At 61.7% G+C, this 17,082-nt stretch overlaps 2 protein-coding genes across 10 annotated transcripts; one reads left to right on the forward strand and one right to left on the reverse strand.

Moving 5' to 3' along the window:
* Positions 1-66: 66 nt before the first annotated feature.
* FXYD1 (FXYD domain containing ion transport regulator 1) lies at positions 67-4,525 on the reverse strand. 8 transcript variants are annotated; one of them, XM_077854995.1, is made up of 8 exons: positions 4,366-4,525; positions 3,130-3,194; positions 2,626-2,658; positions 2,018-2,092; positions 1,511-1,547; positions 560-609; positions 312-363; positions 67-203 (listed from the first exon to the last, which is right to left on the reverse strand). In XM_077854995.1, exons 2-7 carry the CDS (start codon positions 3,188-3,190, stop codon positions 341-343), a joined length of 279 nt encoding a protein of 92 aa, XP_077711121.1. In that variant the 5' UTR covers positions 3,191-3,194; positions 4,366-4,525; the 3' UTR covers positions 67-203; positions 312-340. The 8 variants fall into 8 exon arrangements, with proteins under 8 accessions (XP_077711121.1, XP_077711098.1, XP_077711084.1 ...); XM_077854972.1 differs by having other exon boundaries at positions 1,511-1,622; XM_077854958.1 differs by having other exon boundaries at positions 1,511-1,622; positions 2,626-2,701; positions 3,130-3,248; positions 4,366-4,509.
* Positions 4,526-7,153: 2,628 nt separating this feature from the next.
* On the forward strand, positions 7,154-16,280 carry LGI4 (leucine rich repeat LGI family member 4). 2 transcript variants are annotated; one of them, XM_077854941.1, is made up of 9 exons: positions 7,154-9,016; positions 9,303-9,485; positions 9,693-9,764; positions 11,050-11,121; positions 11,247-11,318; positions 11,552-11,721; positions 13,827-13,991; positions 14,091-14,596; positions 15,385-16,280. In XM_077854941.1, the coding sequence occupies exons 1-9, from the start codon at positions 8,856-8,858 to the stop codon at positions 15,697-15,699; spliced, it is 1,716 nt and encodes a 571-aa protein (XP_077711067.1). In that variant the 5' UTR covers positions 7,154-8,855; the 3' UTR covers positions 15,700-16,280. The 2 variants fall into 2 exon arrangements, with proteins under 2 accessions (XP_077711067.1, XP_077711070.1); XM_077854944.1 differs by having other exon boundaries at positions 7,163-9,016; positions 9,414-9,485.
* The last annotated feature ends 802 nt before the right edge of the window (positions 16,281-17,082 follow it).

A 17,082-nucleotide genomic window follows, 5' to 3' on the forward strand; every position in this document is an offset into this window, starting at 1 on the left:
CCCTGCCGGGGCCAAGGGGGCGCCCGGGCTTCCGCGCAGAGGGACTGACAGATCCACAAAGCGCCGTCAAGAGAGAAAAGCACGTTTTATTGAAGTCTGGGCGGCAGAGAGGAGCCTGCGGGGGCAGGGCTGGGGAAGAGGGCAGTCCAGGTGGCGGTGGGCGCACAGGTGGTGGGTGGGAGGCATCAGGCGCCAGGGGAATCCTGTGGGGGTGACAAAGGTGAGAGGCAAGAGAGCCCCCCGGCCATCCCAGCCCACCCTTCGCCCCCTTCTCCTCCCCCCGCCCCCCAGCCTAGCCCGAGCTGCAGGACCTGGCTGGGTTCCATCGCGCCAGGTGTCTCTACCGCCTGCGGGTGGACAGACCTGAGGGGGAACACGGAGAGTCCGGGCGTCAGGAGGGGCACCCTAGCTCCTAAGGAGCGGGAAGCAGCAGGGGGACTCGGGGACCTCGGGTTTCAAAGCCAGCCCCTCCCACCTCGCACCCCGGGAGGGCCAGGAAAGGGGTTCTTGGAACCCGCCTCACCCCCGCCCCAAACACTCGAAATCTCCCCAGACTCACGGCGGATGGAGCTGCGGAAAGTTCCCTCCTCTTCATCAGGTTCCCCAGTCCTGGCAGAAGGAATTGGGGATGAAAACGGAGAGAGGCAGCCGCCCCCTGGACCCCTCCCTCCGCCAGGGCAGCCCTCACTTCACAGTCCCCTGCGCTGAGGGCTGGAGATGGGCGAGGAGCAGGCTCGGGGGCCGCCAGGAAATCGGGCGCACCCAGGAGCGGCTTAAACGTGTGCCAGGGGGTGCTGCTCCCAGTGCCTCCCGGAGCGCAGGGGAAGAGACTGGAAGTTGGTGGGGGAGGGGCGCCGAGGGGCCTGAGCGCGGCCGGCCTGGCGACAGCCTAGGTTAGAAAAACCCAGAACCCTCATCTCCTCGTTGAGCGATCTTGGGCAAGTGGCTTCGCCTCCCTGTGCGCCGGTTTCCTCACCAGCAAAATGAGGTTAATAACAGCACCTACCGCCTACTAGGGGTGTGGGGAGCAGATAAGGCAATAAAACGGTATCTGGCGCGTGGCGCTAAATATTAGCTATTATTTAAAATGACATCCATGACTGTTTCAACATGGAGAAGGTGTTCATACGTTGCCTTAAATTTTTATTTAAAGATGAATCAAAGAGCTAGGAACAGGACTCTGAGCTAAACTGGGCCGCCAAGCGCGGTGATCTCATTTCGCCGTGGCTCTTTCACAGCACTTATCACGCTTTGTGATTTTATATTTGTGGGGCTGTTGGAGCCCACGGCCGCCGCCCCCACTGGGCTGGGAGCTCAGCCAGGCAGGGAGGGCAGTTTATTTATTCACTGGTCCCCAGGGCTTGGCTTGGGGCTTGGCACACATAGTAGGGGCTTAATACATTTTTGCGGAAAGGGCTCCGGCTGCGGGTCTGGTGGATGCCCTGCCTCACCCCCGCAGCGCCCCTCTAGAGCGAAAGTAGGTGAGTGAGAGCCCGGAGGGGCCTCTTACCTCTGCTGCTGGTTGAATTTGCACCGGCACCTTCTGCCTGCGGGTGGGGGTAGGAGGAGGCCGGGATTCAGCTCCGGGCGGGCACGGAGCGGCGCTGGTGAGCCGCCTGGGGCTGGGGAGGGGCGGAGCCGCAGGGATAGGGGCGGGGCGGGGCGGAGGGGCGGGGCGAGGGCGGGGCGGCAGGGCGTGGGCGGGGCGGCAGGACGTGGGCGGGGCGGGGCGGAGGGGCGGGGCTAGGGCGGGGCGGCAGGGGTGGGGCGAGGCGACAGGGGTGGGGCTAGGGCGGGGCGGCCGGGGGCGTGGGCGGGGCGAGGCGGAGGGGCGGGGCTGGGGTGGCAGGGGTGGGGCGAGGCGGCAGGGGCGGGACGTGGGCGGGGCTAAGGCGGCGGGGGCGGGGCGAGGGCGGGGCGGGGCGGGGCGGGGCGGGGCGGGGCGGAGACCCGCGGCGAGGCGGGGACGCACACCGCAGCACCCGCGGGGGCTGGAGGCAGGGGCTGGGGTACTCACTCAGGACGATGAGGATACCGAGGATGAAGAGGATCCCGGCGATGATGAGGCCTCCGATCCGCAGGGATTGGTAGTCTGTGGGTGGCAGGGAGGAGGGTGAGGGCAGGGAGGGGAGGAGGAAGGGGAGGAGGAGGGGGCGAGGAGGATCCGGGAGGGGAGAGGAGAACGGTGAGAGGAGGAAGTGGGAGCGGGATCAGGGAGGGAGATCAAGCGGGGTGCGAAGGAGAGGGAGGAGGTGGGCAGGGCAGGCGGGGAGGAGGCAGGAAACAAGGAAGTAGAGGAGGATGGGAGAGGGTGAGGGGACCGCAGAGGGGAGAGAGGGAGGCACAGCAGAGGATGAGCCATGAAGTACGCAGAGGTGACAGGAGAAAGAGACTCAGAGAGGGACCAAGTAGACAGACACACAGAGACACAGACAAGGGCAGATCAAAACAGGGAGTCAGAGAGCCAGATCTCTGAGAGACGCGAGAGACCGGAGAGTGACCGAGATACAAACACCGAGCCCGAGAGACAGGTGGACAAGGAGAAGAGAGGTAATGAGGACAGGACGGGCACACCTAGGCCATGCGCCCTCCCGGCTCCCCAGTAGATGCCTCTCCCTCCCTCACCGTAGGTGAACGGGTCGTGTTCCTGTGGCGCTTCTGGAAAGAGAAGGAAGTCAGAGGTTGGCTGCTTCCTGGGACTCTGCACAGGGAAGGGCGTAAAGAGACCCTCTGGGGGCTTTACTCCCGTGGGCTGAGAGTCTGCGGACCGCTGGGCCCTGAGCAGGCTGCCCACCCCCCCTGGGCCTTAGCCGCCTCATCTGCCCTGTGCTGGGTGGGGCGGGGGGCTCCTAACTGCCCCCGCTTCCTGTCTTATCCCCTGTTGTCAATGATTCTGTCATTTGAGGTTAGAGGCCTCCATCCCACCATCCGCCTTTGCCTGACCTTGCATCCGCTCCCCTGCCCCAAATACTAGCTGGTGTTTGGACCCACGCGAAGTCCCCAGTTTCCTGGTACCCCAACTGACTGGGTGGAGGTTGGAGTCTCCAAGTTGGTTCTCTTGAAGGGCTTTCCCCTCCCTGGCCTCCCTTGGGGCTGAGGTGGGTTGTGGGCTACCCGCCCTAGACTCACCTGCGGTGGCCGTGGTGAGGAAACCCACACAGAGAACCAAGATGTGGTGGAGAGGTGCCATCGTCCTGGGAGGCAGCAAGGGTCAAGAAATGTGTTCCTCGTCTCCCTCACCATTGGGGCTTGAACCCAAGGGGTTAAATCAGAGTCCAGGGGCTTAATTCCAAAAGCACCCATCATCCAGCTTGGCCACTGCTTCATGTGGACACGGTGTCCCCAAAACAAACCACCGTGGGGGTGGTACGACACACAGCGAGGGCAGGGGTGAGACACACACAGCCCATGGGGGTCGCCCAAGGCCTGGGCCTCCTGACAGTGGGCCCCAGGTTCCCACACCTACCCCGTGGGAAGAGCAGGATGGCTCACCCCACCAGGTGGGGAGACAGACGCACGCCGTGAGGGGTGAGCGACACTGCAACCCGACAGGCCCAAGGGCCACCTGCCCACACACAGGGCCTCGCTGTGTCCGTGTAATATCCCGGCTCCCCTGGCCTCGGCCGCTGGCCGGCTCTCTCCTGACCCCGGGTATAAATATCTCCCACTTCACCCTGGAGGAATTTGCCTCACACAGGCCACCATGGCAACAGCCTTCCTTCCCCCACTCGGGGGTCACGCACAACTCTGCCGGGGTGAGGCCCGGCTGCCACATCGCTACAGGCTGCCCCTGGGGGAAAGGCCACCCCCTTCTCTTCTGGAAATGATGAGAACAAGGATAAACATCCCCTCCGCCTGCCTCTGGGTGACATCTCTCACAGGCGGACACCACCAGGCGAGTGGCATGAGGCCCAGAGCAGCGGGGCTGAGAGACGGAAGACAGATGCCAGGGCCAGGGACACACACAGACACACAGACACACAGACACACACACATACGCAATGGGGCTGGAATGGAGACAACGCCTACTCCCCAAACCTCTGGTTTGAGCAAGACATGGGGTGGAGACACAGTCACTAAAACGATACTCTTCATCTGAGCCTCCAGTGCCCCCCAAAAGTGACGCCACCCGACCTACACACATCAGTGCTCAAAACCCACCCCAGCCTGCACACGCAGCAGCAGGGGAGAGGGAGTCGCACCCACACTCGGCTCCTGGGGAACCCCACGGCCGTCCCAACCACACTCCCTTCCTCTTGGGTCTGGCCTGCCTGGGAAGCCACGGGCTGGCCACTCCTGCTCCCAAAATAGGTGGCGTGGCCAGGCCAGGGGTGAGGCCTGGGGGGGAGGGCAGGGGACGCTCACCCCAGTCAGGCTGTCCCCTGCTGAAAGAAGGCCCCCAAACGTCCGGCTGTGCCGGGGGTGAGCACTTTGGACCCCCTGGCCCAGAGCTGGTCCTGCGCCGCCCTCAGCGGTCTCCCCTCCCAGCCCCACCCCACCCCTACCCTCCCCAACCGGCAGCTGTAACTGGAGCCCGGGCTGGAGGGGGGCCAGGGGGCGGCCCCCAGCCCAGACCGCCCTGGCCCGCTAAGTTAACTCTCTCAGCTCAGATGGAGGAGCCAGGGCGGGATCGCGGGGGAAGGTGCTGGCAGCTCACGGACACGCACCCGCACCCACGCAGGCAGGCACCCACGCTCCGCCCCCGGCGCCTCAGAGAGCCTCTGCCCTGCGGTGGGCCGGTGGGTGTCGGTGATTTTCTGGGAGGCTCCCCGGGCATTGGGCCGGTCGGGGCCTAAGGTCACCCTGTCTGAATGCTTCGGAGCCCACTGACCCCTGACCCCAGCGTTCTGCGGAGACCTGGTGGGCACCGCAGGGCTGTTGTGGGAGCATTTCAGTGTGTGTACGTTGTCTGCTGCTGACGGTGAGTTCACCCAGGAGTGCACACCACACACACACACACACACACACGCGCGCGACTCCATTTACCTAGACAGAAAATCAAACATACGTATGTGCTCCTACATACAAACACAGAGACAGACACACAGAGGATAACACCCGTGGAGACCCCAAAGACACACCCGTACAGCCGATACTTCTTACACCAGTCACAAAACACGGACAGATACATTTGTATACGCATGCCATACACACGTGCGCACACACACATGCACATTCGTTCGCATGGATGCCCCTACAGAGACACAAAGACCTAGCCACGCAAGTGTGCACCCTTACAAATGGCCACACCCTTGTGAAGACGCACTCACAAATGGCTGTACAGAAACACACCAGTACACACACCGCACATCAATACATTCAAAAGCACAGATGCCCACCAGCCCTCCCACACCGTTTCCGAGATGCGAAGGCCCACAGACCATGTACATATGTACGTGGGTACCTGCATATACCTCTGCGGGTACAAAGAGAGACAGAAACTCTGTCAAGGACTCAGGTGTAAGACCAGCCACTCTTACAACCACAAAACACACACAGACACACACACACACTGTGTTCATACCCTCATGCACGGGCAAATAGGACATAGCTGGCCACTCAGCCATAGGCAGACAGGTCTACACCTGGAGGGGGGGCCAGGGGGCGGCCCTTGTGTTGACACACTTGGAGACACCACCCAATGTGTGGTGATGTGTTTAACCCCAAACCCCCCCTTTCCTGATCTCATGTGGCCTGTAGGACTCTCTGGAGAACAGCACGTGGTGTCCTCACAAGCGGGCCAGATTCGTAGGTACAGGTGACAGAGAAACCTGGGGCCAGGTCTGAGCTCTGCCGCTGGTGGTTGTGCGACCTTGAGCAGCCCATGTGACCTCTCTATGCCTTAGTTTTCTGTCCTATAAAATGGAGAAATCACCAAGAGCGTACGTAAAACGCTGAGGCAGGCTCAGAGGCCTGTGAACCCAACACAGTCCTATTATGAACCCGTTTTAGAGATGAGCAAAACAAGGGTCAGCAAAGTGGAGCTAATTCTCCTGAGGTCCCTGGTGGTTAAGGACAGACTCTGTAGGACGCAGTTTCAGGGGCAGGTGGACACGCTCGCACTTGGCTCAGGCATAGCTAGTGCTCACACGATACGTGTGTGTGCATGTGTGTGTGTGTGTGTGTGTGTGTGTGTGTGTACGGCCTCAGAGGAGCCTCAGAGGTGGCTTTGAAATGCACCCTCATCCCTGTACATCTGAGCCTCTGCCCCCCGTGGCCCTGCACCCCTGGGTCACCAGCAGGCCTTGGTTAATGATAACCAGGATGTTTATGCAGCCGTGGGGAGGGCTGACAGCGGAGCAGGGAAGTCAAGCAGGGCTGGGGGCACCCGGCCAGCTGCAGCCAGTCCTTGGCATCTCCTCCTCACAAGGCCGACAGCTCCAGAGTGGAGCAGCTCAGCCACTTCCGTGCTAGGTGACGTTGGGCACATGACATAACCGCTCTGAGGCTCAGTTTCTCCTGCTGTAGCACAGAGGTAAAATCGCAGTCACCTCAGAGGGAAGCTGGGATGATTATCTGAAGTGATCCATGGACAGCATGTAGAACAAAGCCTGGCCAACAGTAAGTGACTAAAAAAAAAGGTTAGCTAGCATCACTGTCGTCATCGCCATTCTCTTTGCAAACCCAAGTGAGAACGCTGCTGGCCGGGGACGCTGTATGGATTTACGCCTGTGTCCCCCCTGTGTCCCTGGCACAAGTTCTTCATCTTTGCAAAGGCTTTGGAAAGAAGTTTATCACCTCTGCTTTATAGCCGAGGTAACCAAGTCCCGAAGGCCTTGCTCAAATCACAGAGCCATTCCGGGTGCAGGACAAGCGCTGGGATCCAGAATCCACCTGCAGGCCTGCCGGCCACCGTGGGGGGCCCACCCTGTGCTGGCCCACAAGCAGGGGCCACCGCCCCCCTCATCTCATGGACTGTTCTACACACAGGGGAAGTGGGAGCCACCAATTGCCCCACTTGACAGACAGGGAAACTGAGGACCAGGGAGCCAGATGACTTGCCGGAGCCACGCAGAGCTGAGTCTGTGATCCCTCCTGAGCTGGTGCTGTTGAGCCTCCTGACCTCCGAGTCTTCTGGGTGTGCGTGGCCGTAGCCAGAGAGGCTGTGTGTTTTCCTCAGGGTGGGGAGGAGGGTGGGTTGGTCTAGTTCGGTCCAGGGCCATGAAGTGAATCGATAAACCTCTTCATACCTCATTTTTTCCATCTGCCAAGTGGGGATCAGTAGTATGACTCCCTTCACAGGGTTGTTGTGGGAGCTGATCACATTCGTGGTAAGTCAGGCACACAGCAAGTGCTCAATGATTATTAGTACGACTATTTCGGGTTGGGTACAAGTGTCATTTATTTCTTTTTCTTTTTTTAGTTCTTTCTTTCTAAAAGGCTTAATTTCTTTATTCTCGAGAGACACACGGAGAGAGGCAGAGACACAGGCAGAGGGAGAAGCAGGCTCCGTGCGGGGAGCCCCACGTGGGATTCGATCCCAGGACCCGGGGATCACATCCTGAGCTGAAGGCAGATGCTCAACCGCTGAGCCACCCAGGCGTCCGTATTTATTTTTCTTACTTAATGGACAGAATCTATCCAAATTGCTAAAAGCTTAGTCCAAATGAAAATGACCAATATCCATGAGCTCTGGTCCCCCAAGAGGGAACACAAAGTCACGCGGAGAGGCCCTGGAGCTGGCTGCTTGGGCTCCAGAGCGGGCCCTGCCCCAGTCCCTAACCCAAATCTCAAGTTGACTTGACCTCCCTCCTCAGTGTTTCCATCTGTAAAACAGCCACGTAAGAGGATCAGCCTCAGAGGGTGCGGCGAGCTCAGCATGAGCTGAGAGACGAAGTGTCAGGACAGGGCCTAGCGCAGAGCCAACGCCGAGGAAGGGGGTGGCATCCTCACCATCGGTTTCCCCTGGAGTCGGCTCCTTATCCCAGTGGGTGGTTGGCACTCAGGGGGTTAATATGAGGCGGGGCCGCGGCTGTGGGCTCGGGGCAGGGCTACTGTCCCGCCGAGTGTGGCCACCAGAGGGAGCAGCTGGCCCCCTCTGAGGCTTGGGGCCCGGCTCATCACACCCTCCAGGGAGGGGGCTGGCTGGGCGAGCCCAGGATGGGACCAGCACCCCCCCCTTCCCCGGGGTCGCTCCTGCCACCCCACCCCCACCTGCAGAGCCATCCGGTCCCCACCCTGGTGACATGCTCCTCACACTCCGGGTGCGGTGGAGCGGGAATCTGGGGAGGGGGCCGACTGAGAAGGGTCAGGGCAGCTCCGGCCCTTGCAGCCCCTCCCCTCCCATGGGGCCGTCCAGTCCCTTCCTTAGGGCCGCTCTTCCTATGGCCTCTGACCCCCTCCTCCCGCCGCGGCAGTGCCCAGAGGCGCACCCGGTGCCCCAGTGAGTCCCTTTCCCAAACCTCCAAGGAGAAGGGGCGTGGGAGGAAGGGGAGAAGGGGAATTGGAAGGGGCGGTGAGAAATAAAGACACCAGACAGAGGGACACACACACACACACATACACACACACACATACAGGCCGACAGACCGACAGAGACAGAAACAGAGAGAGACAAAGAAACAGAGATAGAGAGACAAACAGAACTAAAGACAGAGAGTGGGAAGCGGACTAACTCACTGAGTCAGAGAGAGAGAGAGAGAGAGAGAGAGAGAGAGAACTAAGAAAATTAGCCGCCCAGGGCATACAGGAAGAGAAGGCAGCTGAGGAGAGACGGAGAAGGGAGAGACCCGGCGGCCGTGCTGTGCCAGCCGGCCGGATGGGGGGCCGCCCGGCGGGGCGGAGGTAGTGGCCCGAGCCACCCACCGCGCGGGTGGGCAGCGAGCAGAGAGCGGCGGCCGCAGGGGTGAGGGGGCATGGGAGGGGCGGGCGTGCTGCTGCTGCTGCTGGCCGGGGCCGGCGCCTGGAGGCCCCCCAAGGGAAAGTGCCCCCTGAGCTGCTCCTGCTCCAAGGACAGCGCCCTGTGCGAGGGCTCTCCGGACCTGCCCGACAGCTTCTCCCCGACGCTGCTGTCACTGTGAGTGTCACAGTGGGTGAGGACCTGGGGCCCCAGGGGCCGGGGGCAGGGCGTGGGGGGTCCCCGAGGAAGCCGGGACCCTCCAGGATCTTGGGAGGTGGGCAGCAAGGGCTGTCGGGATGCCTCGAAGGGAGCTGCTGGGATGTGGACAGGAGCCGAAGGGAAACTCCAAAGCCCAGGGCAGCATTTGGGGCTCCAGGTGGGGGGCGCGGGGCGGCCGGGGTTGGGGGACTGGATGTCGCCAGGATCCTTGCCAAGTGAGGAGGGCCAATGCCTGTTTCCCTAGGATGGAAAGGAAAGACATCCAGGGTTGGGGCGGCGTGCCAGTGTCCCCCAGACAGGAGACGGCTCTGGGGCGGGACCGGAGCATTGGGGTGGTTTTCTCCTCCGTCCCCAGCTCACTCGTGAGGACTGGAGTCACCCAGCTGAAGGCCGGCAGCTTCCTGAGGGTGCCCACCCTACACCTGCTGTGAGTGCGGCTCAGCTGAGCCGAGGACAAGCTCGAGGGAGTGGGTGGGTGTTGGCACAGGTGCGTGGGGGTGTGTGTGCACAGAGGTGTACGTGCACGTACAGGTGTGTGTGACCGTGTCCATGAGGGTGGAGGTTGGGGGCCAATGTTTAAATCTCATGGGGTGCAGTAATTTGGGGGAAAAAACTCTTCTTGCTCCCTTGGCAGCCTCTTCACATCCAACTCCTTCTCGGTGATTGAGGACGATGCCTTTGCGGGTCTGTCCCACCTGCGGTACCTGTGAGTGAGGCCAGGGGATGGGGACAGGGGTGGGGGCTTGGGAGAGGAAGTTGTGGGGGGCCATCTGAGGCTCCGAGAGTAGACGCAGGTAGGGCCTTATTGGCATGGGTAAGGGGAGTGTCTGGACAAGGGTCCCTCTGGAGGGCAAGAGGCCTGGCGTCTTGGGCTCCTGCTCAGCTGTGTGATCCCGGCCTGCTCACCTCCCCTCTCTGTGCCACAAGATCCACAGCCCCAAGACTGTTTCTGGCTCTCTACCTGACTTAGGGGAGCTCAGGGAGAGTGAAAGAGGCCAGAGATAAGGAAATACTTCAAGTGAACAGGAAACAGCTCTGAGGTGGTGGTGGTGGTGGTGGTGGTGACAGTGTGACAACACCAGCATTGGTGTCGGTGTCAGTGATCATGGTGTTGATGGTGATCCTGTCGCTGCTGCTCACAGGGAAGGGGTGACATTATTAAGGACAATGAAGTGGGGATGATGTTGGTCACCATGGCAGACCCAATGGTGCTGGTGCTGGTGCTGGTGCTGGCAATGAAGTTTGAGGGGCTGGTGTTGCTACTATCAGTGTTGTGGGTGTTGGTAATTACAGCATCGGTGTCGCTGTTGGCAACGGCTGTGGGGGACGCTGGTATTGGTGCAAGGGCAACGTTGCTGGCCCCGGGTTTGGTGGTGATGATGGAGGTGTTGATGTGTATGGAAGTTGTGGCGGTGGTGGTGCTGGGGGTAACGGTGACGTTGGTATTGGCAACGCTGGTACCTGTGCCAAAGCCTTCGATAATGGTGGCAGTGTTGGTGATGACGGTGGCAGTCCTGTTGGGGCCACCGTGAAGGCTGTGTTGCCGGTGACGCTTATCAGTATAGCTGGGTAAGGCTTGGCGACGATGCTGTTGGTGTGGACGACGGGAGTGGGTGGTGATGCTGGTGCTGGTGGCGGTGGTGGCACAGTATTGTATGGATGACAGTAACAGTCATTGGCACCGGGGGTGGTGATGGCGACAGGGGCACGGGTGTTGGTCAGATGGATGACGGTGGAGGTGCTGGCGGTGATACTGGAGCGAGTGCTGGTGTCGGTGGTCCTGTGGTGGCAGTGGTGGTGATGCGGTGGCAGTGCTCACTGTCAGGCTGGCAGTGAGCCCAGGGTTAGGTTCTTGGGTCCTGGGATGATAGTCTGGAACCTTGGGGAGGAGAGTTTCCTGGGGAGGCTTCGGTGGGCTGAGTTTCCCCAAACGCTCCGGGGCCACCGCAGGGACCCGAGGGCCTCCCCCTCACCCCACCTTCCCTCCACAGCTTCATTGAGGACAATGAGATTGGCTCCATCTCTAAGAACGCGCTCAGAGGACTTCGCTCACTCACACACCTGTGCGTGCCTCCCCCACTCGCTCACCAGCCCGCCCAGACAGCCCCCAGCCCCAGCCCCAGCCCCCAGGGACACAGGGGAGCCGGGTAGCTGGTGACAGCCCCTCCTCCTTCTCTCCTTCCACCAGGAGCCTGGCCAATAATAATCTCGAGACCCTCCCCAGATTCCTGTTCCGAGGCCTGGAGACCCTAACTCATGTGTGAGGCTCAAGGGGGCTGGGTGGCTCCAGGGAGTCTGGGGATGCTGGAGAGGGACGGGAATGGCTGTGCCCACTTTTGGTCGACAGAGATCAGTATGCGATGGTTCTTCCGTATTTTTCACACACCGCCTCTGGGGCCCCATCCTGAACCTTCGCCCGGGGAGGGGGCGGCAGACGTGGCCTCCAGGGGGGTGGAAGCCAGGTCGCAGCCCCTCCCCGGCCTCTTGCCCCAGGGACCTCCGCGGGAACCCGTTCCAGTGTGACTGCCGTGTCCTCTGGCTGCTGCAGTGGATGCCCACCGTGAATGCCAGCGTGGGGACCGGGGCCTGCGCCGGCCCCACCGCTCTGGCCCACATGCAGCTCCGCCACCTGGACCCCAAGACGTTCAAGTGCAGAGCCATAGGTGGGGGCTTTCCCGGCAGGGTGGGAGGGACCGCAGGGGTTCCAGAAGAAGGCGGGAGATCAGGGGAATGGCTCCCAGGGCTGGAGGGCTCACCTCGCTCCCTGCTCTGCTGTTTCCCAGCTTGTGAGACCCTGGGCATGAGCATCGGCTCCCTGAGCCTCAATTTCCTCATCTGTAAAATGGAGGTAATAAGCCGTGACATAGGATTGCAGCGAGAATTCAGTGATGCATCCACCCACGCCCGCATTTGGCGCAGAGCCTTGGATGAGAGGCCCTCACAAGTGTTCACTCTGGTGGTTGTTATTCATATAAAAAATGACCGTTTACAAATACTTGCTATGATACTTGCTATTTTGCTTTTCCATAAATACGTTTTGGCACCTTTATGGGTCCTGGGCCATGCAAGAGGCACAGCAGGGATGAGGATGGCCCCGGCTCTTGCCCTCCCGGAGCCCGCAGCACAGAGACGGTGGAGAGTGAGAGCCCAGAGTGCTCAGGGCTGGGGTGGGGGAAGCCCACCTGCAGGCGCCCCGAGCCAGGGCCAGTGCCAGGGGAAGGTGGAGCGGGAGGGCCAGGGACGGCTTCCTGAAGGAGTGGGTATTTGAGATCAAATCCGAAGGCTACTAATATAATCATCAATTCTTACCATCATCTCAGTGTAAGACGTGTTTTTGGTTTGTGGGACTCCTAGAACCAGAGAAGTTAACTTAGGGTCACAAGCAGTCACTGAGGGCCACTCTGTGTCCTGCCCTGTGAGAGGCGATGGGCGCACCATGGTAACCCAGATGGCCGTGGGCCCTGCCCTCAGAAGCCCTGGTGGGTGAGGACATAGACATTAAACAAAATCCTGCTGAAACAAATGTATGCTACATGTTGTGCAAACCCAGGGAGCGATGAGGGAGATGAAGGGGACGGAGCGGTCCCACCTTCCACGGGGCATCGGAGAAGCCTTCTCTGAAGAGTTGGCTTTACATCCAGATGTAGCTCAGTGAGGTTCAGAGGGAAGGGCACTCAAGGGAGAGGGAACAGCATGTGCAAGGGTCCTGAGGCAGCAGTCTGTCCAGCGTGGGGGACTGAGTGAAGGGAAAGACACAGGTGAGGCTGAAGGCAGCAGGGGCCTCACTGTGTAGGACTTTGAAAGCCCACAGACAGCAGAGTGGACTAAAGGCTGGGGGAACCCGCGGGGGGTTTCGAGCAGGGAGAGGGGGTGATGATATGATGGACGTTTTTAATAGACCCACCTTTGCGTGGGCATCCTTGGTAGCTCGGTTCGTTGCTTCAACCCTGGGGCCTGGAAACAGGGCCTGGCACATGGAGTGGGGTATTATAACCAGGAGTCCATCACCTGGCTCTCCCCTCGCGTGCCGGGCCACCTTGGTGCATCAATACTGTAAAAGCTAAGTTGCTGTAACAAAGAGGCTCGAAATACCACGAATTAAAGACGACCGAAGGGTCTGAGGTGAGCAGTCCAGGCGGGTGTGGCAGCCCCCGGGTGTCATCCTGGTTTTCTCGTGGTTGAAACGGAGTTGTCGCACATCCATCTGCCAGGTCATGGGGAGAAGGGGAAAGAGACCAAGTCCAGGGGAGCCGTTGCCAAACGAGCGAGCGAGCATTGCCCCCATCACTTCGCTCTTTTCCGCTGGGGACCCGGCCTGGACATGGCCACACCGAATATCAGGAGGGAGGCGTCGGGGGCAGCGCTGGGATAAGGTGGCCTGCAGCTGGCCAGCTCTGCGCCCCAGTTCTTTCATGGAAGGGGGGAAGGATGGATCGTGCTGCGCAACCGGCTGCCTGAGCCTCTCAGCCTTAGCTCCCTCGTCTGTAAAACGGACGCAATGGGATGTCCCCCAGAGGGAGCTTGGGGAGGTGAATGAACGAATAACCAATGGTTCCTAAGCAATTAGTTGATGACAGGCAGCTTAGGAAATCAAGGATCACCATCTTGTCGGGACTTGATCCACCAACCGATAGAAAGATTCCGCTGTAAGTCCCGCTGGGGCGCACACCGCAGTGGTCCTCGTTGCAGAGATGTGCAAACTGAGGCTCGGCGACGAGGGCCCTCGGGGTCCCCCGGGGCCTGCCTGACTCTCTCCCGCCACCCCCAGAGCTGTCCTGGTTCCAGACGGTCGGGGAGTCGGCGCTGGGCGTGGAGTCTTTCTCCTACCAGGGGGAGCCCCACATGGTCCTGGCACAGCCCTTTGCCGGCCGCTGCTTGATCCTGGCCTGGGACTACAGCCTGCAGCGCTTCCGGCCCGAGGAAGAGCTGTCCGGTGAGCGCCCCGCCTCCGTCCTCCCCGCGCCCCACAGCCGCCTGGTGGGCCTGCCCCGCTGGCGGCCTAACAGGGGCCTGCTCCCCGACGCCCCCACAGCGCCCTCCGTGGTGTCCTGCAAGCCGCTGGTCCTGGGCCCGCGCCTCTTCGTGCTGGCCGCCCGCCTGTGGGGGGGCTCCCAGCTGTGGGCCCGGCCCGGCCCCGGCCTGCGCCTGGTGCCCACCCAGGCCCTGGCCCCGCGGCGGCTGCTGCGGCCCAATGACGCCGAGCTCCTGTGGCTGGACGGGCAGCCCTGCTTCGTGGTGGCCGACGCCTCCAAGGCGGGCAGCACCACGCTGCTGTGCCAGGACGGGCCCGGCTTCTACCCCCGCCAGAGCCTGCACGCCTGGCACCGGGACACGGACGCCGAGGCCCTGGAGCTGGACGGCCGGCCGCACCTGCTGCTGGCCTCCGCCTCGCAGCGGCCCGTGCTCTTCCACTGGCTCGGGGGCCGCTTCGAGAGGCGCACGGACATCCCCGAGGCCGAGGACGTCTATGCCACGCGCCACTTCCAGGCTGGCGGGGACGTGTTCCTGTGCCTGACGCGCTACATCGGGGACTCCATGGTGAGGCTGGGCCTGCTCGGGGTGGGGGCCAAGCTGAATCCCCTCGGGGCTGGCTTTTCAGCGCCGGCCACCTGATGTGGACTGGTCTTCCGGCACTGACCCCGCCTTGCACGCAGGCCTCCAAACTCTGACCCCACCTAATGTACTGATCCTTGACGTCTGGCCACCCCAACACCGACTCCAAGACCACTATGACTCCTCAAGGCTGGCTGACCATAAGCCACTTCCTACCCCCAACCCTGACACTGGCCCCTAACCCCAGCTCTGTAACAATGACGCACTCTAAGACTTACATTTGGCCACAACCACCACACGCTGGACCCCCCAAGGCTGAGGGCCCACCCCCCTCTGGCATTCCCCTTCTCGGGTGAGGAACAGCCAAGTGGAGCGCTCTGGGCCTACAAGGCTGAGTCAGGCGTTCACAGGACACGTGTGTAGGGAGCAGACTGTGGGTGCAGGGATGGGAGTGGAGAGCCCAGGGAAGAGCCTGCCGTCACGGAGGGAGGTGACTGTGGCGGGGCGGAGTGCGGCCAGAGGAGACGGAGAAATAGACACCCTCATAGGAAAAACCGACGGATTCTATGTGGGGTGCGAGGGAGAGCGAGGGAGAGGCCAAGAACGACCTCGAGTCTGGGGTCTGGGCAGCTGGGCGGTGACAGGTGTGAAGGTAAGAAAGCTGTGGGAGTTTAGGGACCTCCAGGCCGTTCCAAGTGCTCTGAAGCCCCGAGGACAGGGGCAGACCCGGGCCTCCTGGGCCCCAGGCCCTAACCAGCGGCCACACTTCACAGGTCATGCGCTGGGACGGCTCCATGTTCCGCCTGCTGCAGCAACTTCCCTCGCGAGGTGCCCACGTCTTCCAGCCCCTGCTCATCGCCAGGGACCAGCTGGCCATCCTGGGCAGCGACTTCGCCTTCAGCCAGGTCTTCCGCCTCGAGCCTGACAAGGGGCTCCTGGAGCCACTGCAGGAGCTGGGGCCCCCAGCCTTGGTGGCCCCTCGCGCCTTCGCTCACGTCACCATGGCCGGCAGACGCTTCCTCTTCGCCGCTTGCTTCAAGGGCCCCACACAGATCTACCAGCATCACGAGCTAGACCTGAGCGCCTGAGACCCGCGGGGGCCTTGGGCATGGCCCGGAGGGAAGGGGGCACCGGCGGCGGCAGTCCCAGGCCTCTGGACACCCCCCTGGACCGGCCTCCTGGCCCTCCTCGGGGTGCCGGTGCCTGCGAGGTCCTGACCACAGGCCAAGTTCAAGGCGAGAGCGGGCCCTCCGGTCTGACGCCACGTCTCTAAGGATGACGTCGGGGCTCGGGCCGGGGCGCTGCAAGGAGCCGGGGTGCAGAGCCCCACGAGGTCCGGAAGCGCCCGTCCCGCCCGCACCCACCCTCCCGGCTCCCAGGGACAGGGCCGAGGCGCAGCCAGCCGTCCCCTCCCCTGAGCGCAGTCCGGCCAATCGCTTTTAGCGCCCGCCTCCGTGACGTCACCAGTCGCTGGGCGGGGTTCCCCGCCGGGCTTGCTGAGGGCCTCTGCTGCCTGTGCGCATGCCCGCGGCCGAGGCGGAAGCCCAGCGTGTGGGCCCTTTGCGCGTGCGCGGGGAGCAGGTGGGAGAGCGGGAGCTGCGGGTCTCCGCCGAGGGGCGGGGCTGAGGACCGGAAGTGTATGAGCTCAATAAACGCGCTGTGCACCTGCCGCGCTCGTGGGTGGGGATACTTGGGAGACGGTGTTTCCTGAGTGGCCTGGGCGGGGGCGGGGGGGGAGTGGTGTCCCAGCTCCTGGGCTGTATCATGGGGGGTGGAGGGGTCCCGGGGGTGCATCTTGGCTGCCCTGGTGCGCATTCGCTTGCCCCATGAGTGTGAGCTCATGGTTGGGGCGGGGGCGGGGGCGGGGGGGGGTCATGGGATGTTCAAGGGATTCTAGGGCCTTATTAGGGGACAAGTCGCTGGATTATTGTGGGTCTCGGGGTCCTGTCTCAGGGCATTGTAGGAGATCGTTTTGGGTGTTTTAAAGGGTGTTTTAAAGGCATTTCATGGGGTGGCCCTCGGGGGCATCTTGGAGATCCTACTGGGCATCGGGGGGTTTCAGAGGAGTCTGTGGCTCCTTGGAGGTTCTCACGCCTTATGGCCACTATATATTATTAGGAGTGCCGTGGGGCATTATTTAAAGGCCTCACGGGGACAGTTGGGTATTAGGAAGGGTTTTCTATAATAAAGTGGGGTCTCGGGGGTGGGTAGGAGGGTCATGCGGTCTTACTATTAAAATCATAAGCTCTCTGACTACTCATATCATAGTAGGAACATCCACATCTTTGTTTTCCTGGGATGGTCTCAGTGTCCCCTTGAACGTCCCAGCAGTGCATCTGGTTAGAGCTCTCACCCCCCAAAGTGTCCCCCATTTGGCTACTAGAAAAATCTTAAATTGTGCTTGTGGTTCCCCTAGCTTTGGAGGCAGAGGGTGGGCCGCATGCCACTCAGCAGATCTTGGGCTTTTCCCA

Source organism: Canis aureus, chromosome 1 (assembly GCF_053574225.1).
Source record: "Canis aureus isolate CA01 chromosome 1, VMU_Caureus_v.1.0, whole genome shotgun sequence".
In the NCBI taxonomy this organism is placed as follows: domain Eukaryota; kingdom Metazoa; phylum Chordata; class Mammalia; order Carnivora; family Canidae; genus Canis; species Canis aureus.